The sequence below is a fragment of the Chrysoperla carnea genome, chromosome 4, assembly GCF_905475395.1.
Source record: "Chrysoperla carnea chromosome 4, inChrCarn1.1, whole genome shotgun sequence".
NCBI classification, from domain to species: domain Eukaryota; kingdom Metazoa; phylum Arthropoda; class Insecta; order Neuroptera; family Chrysopidae; genus Chrysoperla; species Chrysoperla carnea.
The window spans coordinates 48,523,815-48,540,504 of NC_058340.1; the positions used below are offsets into that span (position 1 = coordinate 48,523,815).

Genomic DNA, 16,690 nt, shown 5'->3' on the forward strand with positions numbered 1-16,690 from the left:
AAACGAAAGCGAACTGAAAAATAATAAAATCAAGCAACATTTTGTTAGTTAACTAATTATAATTTTTCAATTATTCGAAAACTTGCACTTTCTTATTTTTGAATTAGAGGCTCATAAATATCATCTGAAAGATGAAAATTATAAATATGTACACGAAATGTAAAAATTTGTTTCAATCCAATAAATGCATTCGAGCTTTTATTATTTATGCATTTCCGTATGAGCTTTTTGGAGCAAGTTATTGACTATCGAAGTAGAATTTACCAATTTCACATTATAAAATAATTCCCATTTATTACAAAATATAGGCAATATTACTACATGAATGATGAAGTTATTGTATTGAAACTCATAGTAATAAGATATTGTAAAATTAACAAAATATCTAATACATATTATAATGATTAAATTAAATTATTATTCGAATTTACAGAAATATATTATTTAAAGATATAAATAAATAATAAAAACATTAAAAGCGGTGAAAGTTCACGATTTTTCGAAATTAAAATGAAGAGAGGTGGCTGGTAAGTTGACACTCTCAAAAGGCCTAAATTAGCCTACATATAAATTTTAAGCCCTCTTGCTCCATTTGGAGAAGGTGAGAAGAATTTGGGTCCCTACAATTGAAGATATAGATGAACGAAATTTGGTGCAAAGTGGCGTGAATGTTCATTGCAACTTAAGTTACTTGTTTCCGGATGCAACCGAAAAAGTCTTACCGGAATTTGGGCAATACAATTTAATGTTTAACTATTTAATAAAATGCTTTACAATTATTTGTAAGAAACCATTAGAATTATAATCCAGGGTAATACTAAAATTTTACTTTTATGCATAATGTTTTGCATAAAAACTATAAAAATTGCAGTCTCAAACACAAGTTTAGTTAAAATAAAATATCCTAGTAACGCAATTCTACAAACAAACAATTAATTAAAAAAAGACAATATTGCTGATGATAACAAAATTCATAAAAAGATAATTAGAAAAATAATTAATAAATGTAATAATTATTTTACGATTTTATACCTTTCCTAAATGAACACGTTTTGAAATGACAGTGTTACCAAGTAAATAAAAATTTTTCACGTTATAATTAGTTACAATGTTTGTGATTTGACATACAGAAAAACATTCTGTTTCGTTTAGATATTAAATTTAGTTTTCTAATTATTAATTGTAATAATAAGGTAAATTTTTCTATTTAATTTGTTGATTTAAAATATGTGAACTTATGATTTTAAAGTTGGCGGAATATATATTAACAACGTTGATTAATAATAACATTACGTTTTGCGCAGGCGTTCGGTCGATAGGTGGCTGGCGGATATGCGTTTGAATTTGCGGTAGCATTCAAGTAATATTACATGTAGCATACAAAAATTAAAATTACTGTATAATTTTATTTTGTGATTTCTATTATCACTGTAGCATGTAACTTTTATTTTAATCATATAAAATTAATTTTAAAAGAATATAATACCATGCTATTTTAAAAAATTTTTGAGCCCTACCCTATTTTACATTAAAATCAAGCGCATTATATTTTTTCAGATTAAGGTATATTTTGTTTAAGTTTAGAATAATTAATTAAACAGTGTTAATTTATGTTAAGTTTTTAAGATTTTATTATTGAAGATAATGATTATGGGTGAATATGATATTCATAGTATGTTTCTTAGTTGGTAGCGGCGCTCTGAGCACACCTTTCTGAGCCGACGGAAGTAGTGTAGCTGCCATTACAGTAGGATAGCTTGTCGTGTGGGAACCGGCTGTTGGTCAGTTTAGTTAGCATTTATTTAGTGGTTTAGCAAGTAATGCGAGTTCCTCAAGACATGGATGACGATGAAAAAGGGTATTTATAACATATTTCTTATATTTAATATAAAAGTTGTTATTGTTTACGTTTATTATTTTGATAATAATCGTATTTTAGGTCATGACGTGCTAAGGCTTGGCACAAAAACCTCATGTTTTGTCGACCTTACTTTATATATAGTTCGCTTATTTAGGTTAATTTACACTATATAATGTTTGTTTTAATACATATTTATTAAAATATTCGATTTACAAAAATTTATTTTATATTTTACAAGTCACATATTGCTTATGTAGTGTAAACCGGCTTTAAGCGGGCAGCGACCCCAAGCCGTTTAACTGGCGTTGTGAACGGTCAAAGAATGACAATATATTTTTACCGTTTTAAAGGAGGCAAAGTTATTACGTATATATGATTTTTTATTTTCATAAGTTTTATTATCAAAATATATACAATGTCTTCATTCACTTCAATTTTGGAATGAACTAAAATTATAATATTTTAATTTTTTACGTTTTCTACCTTGACCAAATAATTAAGCACAATTAACTTAACAACGAAGTTTTTTTTTGCAAATCAATGTTTATTTCTACTTTAAACAATATTTTATTAATTTCTATTCATGATTCATGAAATTTCAAGAATTTTCAATTATAGTTATCTACATTATCAAGTTTTTAAAACAATGCTTGTATTTATGACTTAATATCTTAATGTTTGAATATATTTTAACAGAAAATTATTTGTGGGTGGATTATCATGGGAAACATCACAAGACAATCTACAGCGATATTTTTCGCGGTATGGCGAGGTAATAGATTGCGTTGTTATGAAAAATTCTGAATCAGGACGTTCTCGGGGTTTTGGTTTCGTCACATTCTCAGATCCAGCAAATGTCGCACTTGTTTTACAAAGTGGTCCACACACACTTGATGGCCGGTATGTACTTTTTTTTTTTTTTTTAATATTATATTTCTTAGAATTTTGATCGATTGTTTGCGATTTATACTTCAAGATTTAGTTAAATACTGCAGATTATCATAATTTAATAGATAGGCTTCAAAAGCTCGTTGAAACTCATTAAATAGACATTATTACAATTTTAGAAATTCTAGTAAACAATACTTAGAATTTTATAAATGAAAAAGTTCATATTTTATTGTCTGTCCACTGTCAAAAATGGACGTTCAGTTCTAAAAACACTTGAAGGAGAAAAATTTTGTACATAGCTTATTTGAATCAAGTTTAATTGTAAAGTTTTTCTTAATTTGGGGCTTCGAAAAACACCAAAAGATGCTGCCAAGCGAAAATATTTATTGGCGCTAAAATTTATGTTCAGAATTAGATATTCGGAACAGTTCGAAATGGTGAAATTATGTGGTTTATATTGTATTGAATAAAAGTCTTTGTTTTCGACCTCCGGTAAAGCACAGATTTATCGCAATCGGCGTTTAAAATATAGATCATGTATTCATAAACTTATTGAGTTTGTATTCTATATCTTCACAGATACAATTAAACTAATATGTAAATAGCTAGCTTGACCCGTGCGGAATTCCGCAATGCGGTACTTGTGGCTAAAACAGGCTAGAGAAATAATACATAAGTAATGATCAACAATAATTTATAATCTTTTTATAAGCAATTTTATTACAGATTATGATATACAAATTACATATTGAACAAAATTAAATCTTAATATTATTTCTCTAGCCTATTTTTTTTTTTACTGAGCGATACGTTTTTAGAGCGGGAGTTTATTTTTCATCATTATCCAGCACGATAAACTTTAAAATGAAGGATAAATCATGGAAATTAATAAAGGAATAATGAAGATCTTTGCAATGTGACAGAAAAGCAGGCTAGAGAAATAATATATCATAATATTAAAAAGATAATTCTAGATTTTTGAATGTGCCTGTCCGCTACTTGGAATATTCACTTTAATATTATAGGTTTTCCATGTGTACAACAATAGTTCTGTCGAGTAGAAAAAAGCGAACGCCCTATTTTCTGCTGAAAACATTTTAGTGGAAACATTAAACATTTTTTATTTGCTGCCTGTAATTGTGAAGCAGTGGCAAATCTGTGCTGTGAAAAATTGTTTATTTTTAAAAAACAAACGTTTGTTGTATTTGAATTTTCCTTCTATCTGTTACGGTTTAAAAGATAGATTTTCTGATTTTCGAACATCGATTACGAAAGATTGAAATATTATGCAGCCAAAATTCCATACATTATGAGTATTTTTAAATCATTTTTAAAGCTAGCTGTAGAGGCATTTGCCTCTTGGAAGCATCCTGTTACCTGATCATAGGAACGTTACCTCTAAAATAAATGAATCGATCAATTTTCTAAGTAAACAATATTTGCGCGTAATTTAATATGTTCGTAATTGTATTATTTTTTAAATTATTTAGAACAATCGATCCTAAGCCATGTAATCCTCGTACATTACAAAAGCCAAAACGTGGCGGAGGTTATCCAAAAGTTTTTCTTGGTGGATTACCGTCAAATGTTACTGAGACTGATTTGAGGACATATTTTACTCGTTTTGGTAAAGTAATGGAAGTTGTGATTATGTACGATCAAGAAAAGAAGAAATCTAGAGGTAAGACTTAATGAACATTTTTTTTTAAATGTGTTATTATTTGGCACCAATATATCTGTAAACATGGTTAAATTTGGAGAAGGGGTGTACATAAACACCAAATGACTTAAATATTAATTATATTTATTTCCTATTATTTTAAAGTAATTTCACTAACATTTAACTTTCAATGAAATGCTTTTCAATCAATGGATTCGATTACTAATAATTTTAATGTGTTGGCTTCATACTTTAAAGTCTTCTTTTTTTAGAATTTTGATTAAAATGAGTACCGCAAGGTTATTAATGCAAACAAATTAAAATTAATTTTACTTATCACAATGTTTGCTTTAATCTCCATATTTTCAGATTGTGTAAAAAACAGTTTTTACCGCCTTGATATTTTTTGTTAAGTCTAAAATAAGAATATAGTAGTTCAAAACATAGGAGACGAATTGCAGCTCAATCGAATTCATAGAAACTTATTATCTAAATTAAATAAAACAACGGCCCTGGCAGATTTTTCAATATTTATTTTTATTGATATTCTAATATAAAAAATCCTTGAACTGTTAAGATTGGGAAAAAGGTATATTTTAGAACATGTTAAGTCTGTTAGTCTATTCCTAAGGTAAAAATTGTTTTTTTTTTTCTCAGCTAGCCTTTTCTCGACTTTTGAATGTTGTGTAATCATATAAACTAGAAACCATAATAATCATAAAAACAAGAATAAATGTGTAATGTATTTTAACCAGCACCGGAGGGTGTTATATGACAATATACCAGAATAGATCAAAAGTGTCAAAATACAAATTGCCGCGCATTTAAAAAAGGCGCAAAAGTATATTCTTGCTTCTAAATGTTATAAAATTATTACACAGATTATAATATATTAAATCTGAATTTACACTTTCTAAAGTGTTAGCCAGTTATCTCTAGGCTGTAACTTTCCATCTACCTAGTACACACAAACAAAATTTGTTAATAGTGTAAATCTTAAGTAAAATATTAAACAACAGCACCATATAGAGTCGAAAACTATCCGCACAATGATATATATTTTACAATGACAACTAGAAATTTTAATGCTGCGATGCTTATGGCGATTTAATAACCAGCATGGTATCTCAAAAATTATATTTTAAACTCTTTATATTACTGTATATACATATAATATAGTGATTTAGAGCTATAGATTTTTTTTTTTTGGGATACATCTTTTTTCTAAAACACGGAAGAGTATCTTGTTTCTATTATCTATTTTTTAGTTTTAAAAGTATATTCACATTTTAGATGAAATGACACCAAATTTTTTTTAGTTTGTTACCATTTTTTCACATACGAAAAAAAAGTAAATTCGCACAATGCCTTTAAACGTAGAAGATTTATACTCAACAGCTATGTTTCTCGTAATAGATTGAAACCGAAATTTAAGGTAATTTGTTATCCCAAATCACTTAGTCAAACCGGCAATCATTTTTTAATTGTATTTTACAACTGATGATAAAACAATTTATTGATCAAATTTAATACACGTTAACAATATAAAAATCGTAAAAACATTTTTAAAAACTGAGTTGACTAAAATTAAATTCCATGATCAGTTGTTTAAATGTATCATTTTTTTTTTTTTTTAAACAAAAGACAACGTAATTTTAATTTACATATTATTTTGATTATGAATAAAATAAAACAATATATATTATTAATATTAAATTAATATTTGTTGATATTTAATTATGCTACCATTCATAAAAGCATTATATGTAATCTAAGGAATTTTTTTCAATTTAAATTTTCGCACAAAATGCGTTTTAATATTTCCGTTAAACAACAGAGATAGAAGCCAGATGATATTAAAAAATTAACTAAACAGAAAGTATACGGTAAATCGTTTTGAATTTTTTCTATTGTACGTTTGAGACTTTGTTCTGTCTATTAAACATTTTTTTGGTAGCTCAAGTTTGTCGATTTTTTATAAACCTTCGATTTTCGGAGTTATTGAACAATGACACTCATAATATTCCATTTATAAATCTCCTGAATCATGCGTTAAAAAATCTGATTTTTTTATCAATTGATGTATTCATAATATTTCAACTAAAAACCAAAAATGCGGGGTCATCTTTAAGTGATTTGGGTAACAACTACCTTAATTCGCAAACTAGAAGAGTTTTTAGTAAAATTTTTGAGCATAAGTAAATCAATAGTCGACATCAAAGAATTCGTATTATGTTAACCTTAAAATCATCAACAATTCATCTATCAAGAAGTTTTCAATTGAAATTATTATTTCTGTTATCATTATCGATTTATCTTAAGTTTTCCTGCTGTTATTTGTAGATAGTATTAAATAAATTGGTTATTTGATATTTTAATTTGTTTACATTATTGAATATTTACAACATATTTAAAATATTTATAGTTGAAATATTAACTGATCTTTCATTAAAATTTATTTAATATATTGTATAGTTAAAATAACACAAGTCATTACACAAATATTTTGGCAATTGTAATTAAAAATTATAATATTGAAATCAGATAAAGTGATCAAGGTTTAGCTATGACAAAATCGTTTATTATTTATTATCAAGAAAAATTTTATGTGTCCATGCTTGAAGTTTATAGAAAAAAATTCGAAAGTACTTATTTTATGGCAGTCATTGTCAATTAATTACTTTGTTGGAAAATTTTAGAGAAATTTGTTGAAAAATTTTTGATTTTTTAAGCCGTGCAGTTAAAATGTCTCGCCGTAGCGGGTTTTTCCTGTTCAAACCTCTATTGATTGTAGGAATAAATACCGGGAGAGTGCAGAAAACCCCTAACTTCATAAAAAATAATTTTCTATCAGCTATAGATTAAATAAAACAAGTTCAAACAGACAATTGACTAGAGATGGGCAAAATTTAATCGAATAACGAATAAGAATAACCAAATTATTCCTGAATGACGGATAAAATTATAGAATTATTATTCTTATTCGAATAAATTATTTGTGGAATAATATATTCGCTAATTGTAGCGTTTTGTAGCGTTTCTCGAAAAATAATTTACTAAACATAAATGAAAGACTGTTGTTTGTACCAATACAACAACAAAACTATGAAACAACTATGGATTAATCAAAAAACCTTGAATATTTTCTAGAATTATGCGAATAAATCACTCGTGAATAAAAAAAATTGTGTATTATTAATAATTATTCAGATAAAAAATTATTCGAATAATGCCCATCTCTGACTGCAACTTCCACATATTTTTTTGAAATAGTACAGAATTTGTTTCACCTCTAAAATTACCGACACTAAACTATCATGGATAACAATTGATTACTTAAAAATATTTGATGACCAAGAGTTAGATTTTTATATAATAACATTTTTAACAATTAACAAAATTAATTTTTCCAATAGCGAAAATATAGCAAAGTTTGTTAATTCATACCTAAGATAAAAACCTAATTAAAGTTTAAAATTAAAAACGATTTTAGACCAGAAAAAAAAGCTTTTCCATAGGTATACAAAAAAAATATTTTTGCAGGTTTCGGATTTTTATCATTTGAGGACGATGATGCGGTTGATCGTTGTGTGTCCGAACACTTTGTAAACTTAAATGGTAAACAAGTTGAAATTAAAAAAGCTGAACCACGAGACGGATCAGGTGCCGGTAAATTAACTGGAGCAGACGCAAGTGCTTGGGGGCCCCCACAAGCACCAATGGGAATGATGCAAGGACCAAATGGACAAATGGGTGGTCCACCAATGAACATGGGAGCACCAATGGGGCCAAATATGTTACAAGGATATCAAGGTTGGGGTACATCTCCACAACAACAAAGTTACGCTGGATACGGTACACCATCAGGGCCAGGTTCATATCAAGGCTGGGGTGCACCTCCAGCTCCTCAAGGTCCACCACCACAATGGGGAAATAACTATGGAGGACCACCTCAACAACAAGGATATGGATCTTATGGTAAGTGAAATTTAAATGAATTTTAGTTAAAATAATTGAGTAAATGTGACAAATTGAGCATTTCCCCTAGGTCCAGGAACCGGTAGCGGTGCGGCTAATTGGAATAGCTGGAACATGCCTCAGAACAGCCAATCAGCTGGACCATCTGGTAATTTTTTTTCCATCCTTTTTCGCAATAGAATGAATGAGTTTAGATTTTTCCAAATTATGCTCTCATTTGAAAACGTTTGATATTTTAAAAAATACTAAAATATTTGTTATAGGAGATATGTATTCACGTCAACAATCTGGTCCGGCCGGACCAGCAACTGCAAGTGCACCTCCAATGGCGCAATCTACAACAGCTGCTAGCAAACCTGCTTCTGATTATTCAAGTTATGGAGCTGGCTATGGTACTGGTTATGGCGCTGATGCAACTGGTTATGGACAACCACCACGTTCATACGGCAGCGACGCGGGATCCCAAGCTGGAGGGTATGCCTCTCAGCCACCCAACGCAGGTGCAAAACATTTCAATGATTTTAAAGAGTGGCCCAGCTCTTGACAACTTTTTGATAATATTGGGGACAATCCGGCTGTTATTTCCGGCCAGCCTGATAACACTACTTTAAAAAATTATTATCAACCAGAACTTTATAAAAATGCTGCTACAAATACAGCACAAGCCACTTACTATCCAGAAAGTGGTGTTAAATTAAATGTTGAAGCTAGCGTTTATGCAGCTCGTACAGGCGCTTATCAGACCGACCTGAATACAGCCGGATTGAAACACATTGATCATAAGATGAATAACGTGAATATTGTGTCTTGCAACAGTTGGACACGCGCTGGCGTGATTGACATGAAGAGAGCCGGGCTGGTCGCACCTGCCAAACTTAATTTCAATGATTAACAGACACGTCACAGACAAGTCACTGTAATGAATCACTGTATTGACCAACGAACCATATAAAAAAGTCAAAAACACACACACACACACACGATGTACACCCAAGGAGATTCATTAGTGTGCATATTTTAATTTTAAAATTGGATCATTTTTTAGTTTTTAAGACAGACAGACAGAAATGTTGACTATTTTTAAGCACTGCTCAAGTTGTCGTTAAGCATATAATAATTAAAAACAAAAAATACATAGCATTATTAAAACGTATCCCTTTTTGAAAAAACTTCAACGATACGAAGTTTGTCCCAGTGTTTGAGTCTACTACAATATTCTTTGTCGTTCGTAATTAAGATAAAAAAACAAGCAAAACACAATAAAATAAATGAAATAATAATTATTAATTAAAAATATTCTGCATGTGTTTATTTATTTTTAAAATATTTTTTGTATATTTTGAATTTATGTAAATATTTTATATATTTTATATATTGAAGATGAGAATTATTGTAGGTATTTAGATAGATTAGACTGACAGTGACAGACAAACTTAAAACTAAAAAACTCGATAATCGACATTTCATTTACCCTCTCACAGACCATTCGAACATTTTTACAATTTAATTATATTTAATAAATAATAAAAAAGAAGCCTTGTCCAATCAATAAAATAATTATTAATCGAGTGTAATTGATTTTATATTTTTAAATTTAACGATAAGATGAATTAAATTAAATTATACTTATAAGTATAGTTTTTTACTACAAATATTTGTATTAGACTCACACTGTGTTTTTTTTTTGTTTGTTTAAAAATAATGGTCTCTCCCTAGACTAACTAAATTAAATAATTCTCAATTTTTAAAATATTTGTTACTAATAATTTACTTAAATCTCAAGGATATTTTTTAAATAATATTAATTATATTTAAATTTAGAACAGAAAAATTTATATTTACAAAAAAGGACTATAAAATAAAAAATACACAATACTTATTTAGGAAATTTTACAAATAAAAATGAGAAAAAACATCTAGTTTAATTAATAATTGTAATTTTGACGTAATATTAATTCTTATAGATCTGTTTGGGAAAAGTTGATTCAGGGAAATGTTTGTCCTTAGGTAATATTATAGTTCGTATTATTGTATCGTATCTTAACCTTATTGTAAAAAAAAAGAAACAAAACAAAATCTAGCAGTAAGCCGCTAGGCACAATCAATAAAAAATACGCCTGACGCCTTGCACCACAAATGCTCGACCTGACGCCATTGTTCATTAATTAATTATATTTATTATTGATAATAAAAACATTGCTCTGTTTATGTCACCTTTCCTCTGAATTTCATAGCATTTAAATAATTCGTCATATCCGTATGACATGTTTTTGATTCATTTTAATAACTCCACATTGGAAAAAGAGGTGATGTGGCTACAGCAGAAATATATGTGTTCTCTAATCCAAAGTATTTAATTATTATAAATATATTTTGTTATTAATTTTCCCAAACTATTTATATAGTTAAAAAGTTTTATATGTGAGACTCTACATAGTTAAAATATTATACAAATTTTAATTCTGACGTATGAGACTAGATAAATATTATTACTTATAAAAAAAAAAACACTAGAGTATTTTTATCTTACTACATAGGACGATTATTGTGACAACAGTACCTTTTTAACTTTAAGATTGTGTTTGAGTGTAGAAAATTTCGAGGAGCCAATCATGAGCATTTTATAAATCTTATTTATATAGTATATTATCTTACTAATTACTATTATTAATTAATATAAATCTAAAATTATAAAAATTGTGTATCTGAAAAAACAAAATGATTGATGATAAACATGTCCACAATGCATATTTAGCATATTAAATAGCTGTTACTTGTACTTGTACAGTGAAAATAAACTCTTAGTTTAAATTTGGTTGTGATATTAAATCTACTTTTAATATAAATAATGCTACTTGTAGAATTACTAAATAATATAACTAAAATTAAGTTTTAAATGCAATGTGGACATGTATAAAATTATATTAATATGAAAACCAGATACATGTTTACTGTACTGTTTAGAGATTGAAAAACTGATCAACAACTGGATTCCTCACTTGAACAACAATTCATCGTTGTGTCAATTAATTAATTATTAATTATCTATATTTAATTATTTATTAATATTATTTCTTAATTCGTTTATTTTAATTTAATTTTTTATTTTTCGCTTTTATGTCGTAGAATTAATATTAAATTAAATGTATGAAATAAATTATAAAAAAAAAAAAATGTTCTGGCGGCCTTTGCACAAAATGCTGATTGGCACCTCTAGCACTGCTCTACACTGAAACGTAGCTTGATATAAATTACGCGTATTTAAATTTTTTTCTAGGGAATTAAAATATATTTAAAACATAGTTAAATTATTAATTAAAAGATTTAAAAAAAAAAAGAAATTCCTATCTGAATAGAAAATTTAAAGTTATTAATTCACATCGTAGACAATTCAATAAACCTTAATTAGTAATATTTAAAATATTAAATAGCTAGTAAATATTATTCTGTCTGTCTGCTCTGAGTACTCTCCGTGTCTGAGTAATCAGTGAGTATTAAGAATTTTTTGTAAGCTATCCTCACTGTGTATGCTACGTGTGTGCACCATCCCACTTGTTTGTCTCTGACATTGAACTTCTGCCATCCAGGATTTATAAACGGGAGTGTGCAGAACCGAAACCAAACCATCAAGCAAGGGCTGGATGATGCATCATATATTTTCAACTACATTACTTGCTAAATTTACTAAAACTATTATAAATATTTAAATTAAATTCGAATAATGTGTGTACCTATTTGAAGTCTGATTTAAATTATTATAATAATAAAATTACAATTATAAAAATATTAATTTTAAAATAATTTACATATAATTTTTTAAACACAAAAACAAAATTAACGATTCACCGATTAGTTTATTATTATTACAAATAAAAAATAAAAATTTGTATTTTTTAACATGTCGAAAGCTTACAAAATATAAAAATGGCTGCGGATAAACAGCGTGGCACTGTTCTTAAACATTTTTCATTCATATTATTATAAACAATATATATATTATTATATTATTATTAATTCTATATAATATTAAAACAAACATATTTATAAACAAAATACTTCTTTGCTTAGTTTTCCGGTTGTCTGGTTGTAGGAAATCTTTGACATTTAACAGAATGGTTCAAGTTTAATAAAGTAGGGGCGCGTTTTTGTGTATTGTTTTTACTATTTCTAAATAATAATAAATCTTAAAAACTATATTTAGTGTTGTGCATATATTAATTAATAATTAGTCGATATAATAATTAGTTATTTTTTAAAGTAAAAAAAAATTGTATATTTGTTTCGAATCACAAATAAAAATTAAGTAAATTAAAAAGAAATATATATCGACTTTTTTGAATAAAAAAAAATAATGTAATATTTTTGGGTCATATCAAAATGCCACAGCACTATATTCTACCTTAACAAAATGAAAACTTGATACTAGTTACAATTTAAACTTATTCTAAAAAAAAAGAAATATTGTATTGTCAGTTGGAACAACAACATATTCATCCTCTTAGTATTTAAATTACTTTTAGGTACATATTTATTAATTCAATACAAAAAACAAATTTAATTAAAAATACAATTTAGAATGAGAGAGAGGTCACTTTTACCTATTTACAATTAATAAAATATTTAAAAAAAAACAATTTAGAGTCACAGATTTTAAGATATTAAGTCGTTAATTAAATCTTGTTATTAATTATTAATCTAGTTATTGAGAAATGAAATTTAGGACAATTTTTGACTGATGTACAGAGACACATACAGAATAAGTTTTAAATTATAATCTTATATTAAATATAATTAAATCGTTTGCTTATTAGTGTTTCAATTGATTGATATAAGATTTAATTCTTTTGATTGCTCATTTAATATTTATTTTAAAAAGTTGGATAAAATTTAAACTCCTTATGGATACAAATGAAACACTTTTAAGTCGTGTAAGATTTGTAGATTTAAAAAAGTATTATTGCTTATGCGTTTATTATTATTTTTTTGTGTGAGTATCAACTATATAGATTTTTTTCAAAATTTTGTTGTTTAAATCGCCTTTTAATGATCGAAAAAAACTGCCTTTTTAAAAATAAATAGAATTTGACGAAAAAAAACTTAAATAATTTTTATATATTCATAAAATGGTATCTATGTAGTTGATGCTCATTATATTTACGACACTAAACCAAAAAAAAGAAAATTGCCCAATCAATAACCTTAAAAGTTCATAATTTAATATTGAAGTACAACATTTGGAGTATTGTTTGGTTAATTTTTTTTTTTATTGAATATGATCTGACTGTTTTTTCCCTTAATTATGAAACTTGTTGAGTTACTATAATACATTTTGTTATATAACTTGTCCCCTCTTTGTAACTTAAGCAAAATTCCTTATGCATTTTTTTTCCACACTTAATTTGTCCGATATTATATAATTTAATTTATTTTACGTTTTTGTCATATAATAATTAATGCCAACATGTTGTTTCTTAGTATTCACGCTAATTTATTTGTTACAAGATTTTTGTTGTACCTATTATATTAAATATTTGGAATTATTTTGACTAACCATTAATTAATTTAATTATTATTTCTGTGTATGTTTTTTTTTACAATTTTTAAAATAATAGCCATAATTTTCATGTTTATTATTAAAAACAAAAATTATATATTATACACAACACTTGTATGTGAAAAACAGTATCTTTCTTATATATATTGAAAAGAAGAAAAAAGTATATATAAATATATAAATTATATATATTGTAAAATTAGAATAGTTTAAATAAAAAAGTTTGTCTGGGTTAGTTCACTCTAAATAATAGCGTAGAATACACTTGATCGTAGTAGTATCTTTAAAATTAAGCTTACAATTATTACTTGCTATATTTGAAAACAAATTAATATGTATGAAATTACTATCTTAAGACAACTATGATTAAAAAAACGTAGTAAAAATGAAAAAGTGTTTTATTTGCCTTGCCGCCGGCCCCCCTATTTCTAATATATACTCGATTTCCTTTCGACAATAATTTGGTGTGATATAATGTAATGCGTATGAATGGTTAAAAAATAGCACTAAAAATACTAAGAGTGGGCAAGTTTTGAAAAAATGTAAATTTAAATATTTTCAAAATTTTCTCGTATATTTACTATTTTTATTTATAAGTTGAGTCAACGAACGGTGAAAATAACCAAGATAACTCTTTATCTTCAAGAATAATTTCGATTTTGATAATTTTCCCATTTATAATGTCGGTTTTTGTATTTTATTTATAATATCAGAAACTTACTTGGGGTCGGTTCAGAAAAAATTGCATTTTAAATATCTAAATATGTAATATACACAACAGTTAGTTGAAATCGATTTGAAGACAGTTATACAAAAAATTTGTATTTAAAAGTTTTGTATATTTTAATGAACTTGAAGAAAAAATTTATCATTTTTACCCGATTTCGACAAAAATAAATTTCTCATAAGAATCTTTTTTGTAGAAAAATTCCGGATTATCAGTAATTTTTTTATTTTTGTTCTGTAATCTGATAAAAAAAAAAAAAAAAATAGAATCCTTGTAGAAACACGTCACAGGCGATTTTACTCCGAATCTATTAGACCGAAAATATTTGGTATATTTACAGACTAAGATGACCCAATGACGGACCTCATAGCGTATTAAAATGGACCTATTACGTTTTGACTTAGGGCGTTACTTGGACAAAGCAGGGATAGTGGCCGTTTTAATAAGAAGTTTAAAAAAATTGTCAAATGCGCAGTTTAAAATTGTCTAAGATTTTGGGAAATAATAATAATTTTAAAACTTTGTCTCACCCATAGAGTTTGCTTTATGGGTTGACTTTACTACGAAAATTTTGAAACTAATGTTTTTGAAACTAATATACAAAATTGAACATATTCGTGAAAATTTCTAACAAAATTTAAAAAAAATTTAAATGTAAATATTCGTAATAGAAATTGAATTTATTAATTCAAATACTTTCTATCACACGATTTTTAAAATTTGTTAGCCCACTTATACAAGAACATAAGACAAGAAAGGATTCAACGATAAAATAATCTTCAATTTTCATTTACAAACTTTAGGTCAGGTTTTAAAAACGTGGTAGGTAATGCTGTGAATGGTAGAACGGGTAAATATTTAAAAAAATCATAATCGAAACTTTTCTTGAAGTTAAAACCTTTTTTGACTTGACTAATATTTTAGATTTAAAAATTAATTAATAACTTAGTATTAATTAATATTAGTTTAAATTTGCCTCAAAATTGTTAAATTTGTCTCCATATTTAATAATTAGTTTTAAAATTAGCTACAAATTTTACATAGTCAATGATTATCTGTTTGCAAATTTTTCAAAACGTGTGTCTAAACAAAAATATGTGTAACTCAACATTATCCCTATCCAACTTCAAATTTACTGTAATCCTATCCTAATTTCACATATCCTATAATCCAGGAATGCTCCATATGTTGATTCCATCTTTCCGTTCAACAACTGTGAGACGCAAGAGTGAGGAGAGTTTGAACTCACGTTCTTCACCCGCAGGTGACTACAATACAGCAGCAGGTGATTCAACTTATTCCGGTGGTGGCCCACAACGAGGAGGTAACTACACGCCGGTACAACAAACGTCGTATCATCCATATCGACGTTAAAAATTTCATCCAAATACAAATACACAACTTAGTTCATGTTTTAAAACACAAACTACCGGTAAAAATATCCCATGGAGTCTGCTTGGAAGGGGATAATAAAACAAATTTTTGTTTATTTTTTTGCTATCTTTTTATATTTATTTTATTACGACAGAATTTATTTCCAAATATAACTTAACAACAATATCTGAAATGGATTGCGATTGATATATGAAAGAGCAGAAGGAGCAGAAGCCCAAAAAAATAAGGAAACAATTTCATTTGATCATTCTTATTTTTTGTGTATCAAATTGCATGAGTCGTGACTACTTTTCCAACATGAATTCAATTTCGATATTCATTTAAAATGTCTATTAATATTTAAATTAGTATTTCGTAAATATTTCTTTTTTGTTTTTCTTAATAATTATTGCCATATTCTTTTGGCGCGACCAATTTTTTTTTTTTTTATTAAAAGGAAATCATTTTTGACTATACAATTTGTAGCTGTTACAAAATTAGAATAATAACGTTAACATTTAGTGGTACTTTGTATTATTTAGTTAGAATTTGTTTTTATTTTTGATGTATCTACAAATTAACATTTAGTGTTAGTGTATGTATTTTCCATTCATTATAAGTGTACTCTGTCATTTATTATTTCTA

At 26.9% G+C, this 16,690-nt stretch overlaps 1 protein-coding gene across 5 annotated transcripts; it reads left to right on the forward strand.

Moving 5' to 3' along the window:
* The first annotated feature begins 1,698 nt into the window (after positions 1 to 1,698).
* On the forward strand, positions 1,699 to 16,482 carry LOC123298572 (heterogeneous nuclear ribonucleoprotein 27C). Of its 5 annotated transcripts, none has more exons than XM_044880620.1 (7): positions 1,700 to 1,858; positions 2,558 to 2,761; positions 4,243 to 4,433; positions 7,956 to 8,390; positions 8,461 to 8,538; positions 8,654 to 8,890; positions 15,936 to 16,403. In XM_044880620.1, the coding sequence occupies exons 1-7, from the start codon at positions 1,821 to 1,823 to the stop codon at positions 16,043 to 16,045; spliced, it is 1,293 nt and encodes a 430-aa protein (XP_044736555.1). In that variant the 5' UTR covers positions 1,700 to 1,820; the 3' UTR covers positions 16,046 to 16,403. The 5 variants fall into 5 exon arrangements, with proteins under 5 accessions (XP_044736558.1, XP_044736555.1, XP_044736557.1 ...); XM_044880622.1 differs by lacking the exon at positions 15,936 to 16,403 and adding an exon at positions 12,459 to 12,600; XM_044880621.1 differs by lacking the exon at positions 15,936 to 16,403 and adding an exon at positions 11,978 to 12,176.
* The last annotated feature ends 208 nt before the right edge of the window (positions 16,483 to 16,690 follow it).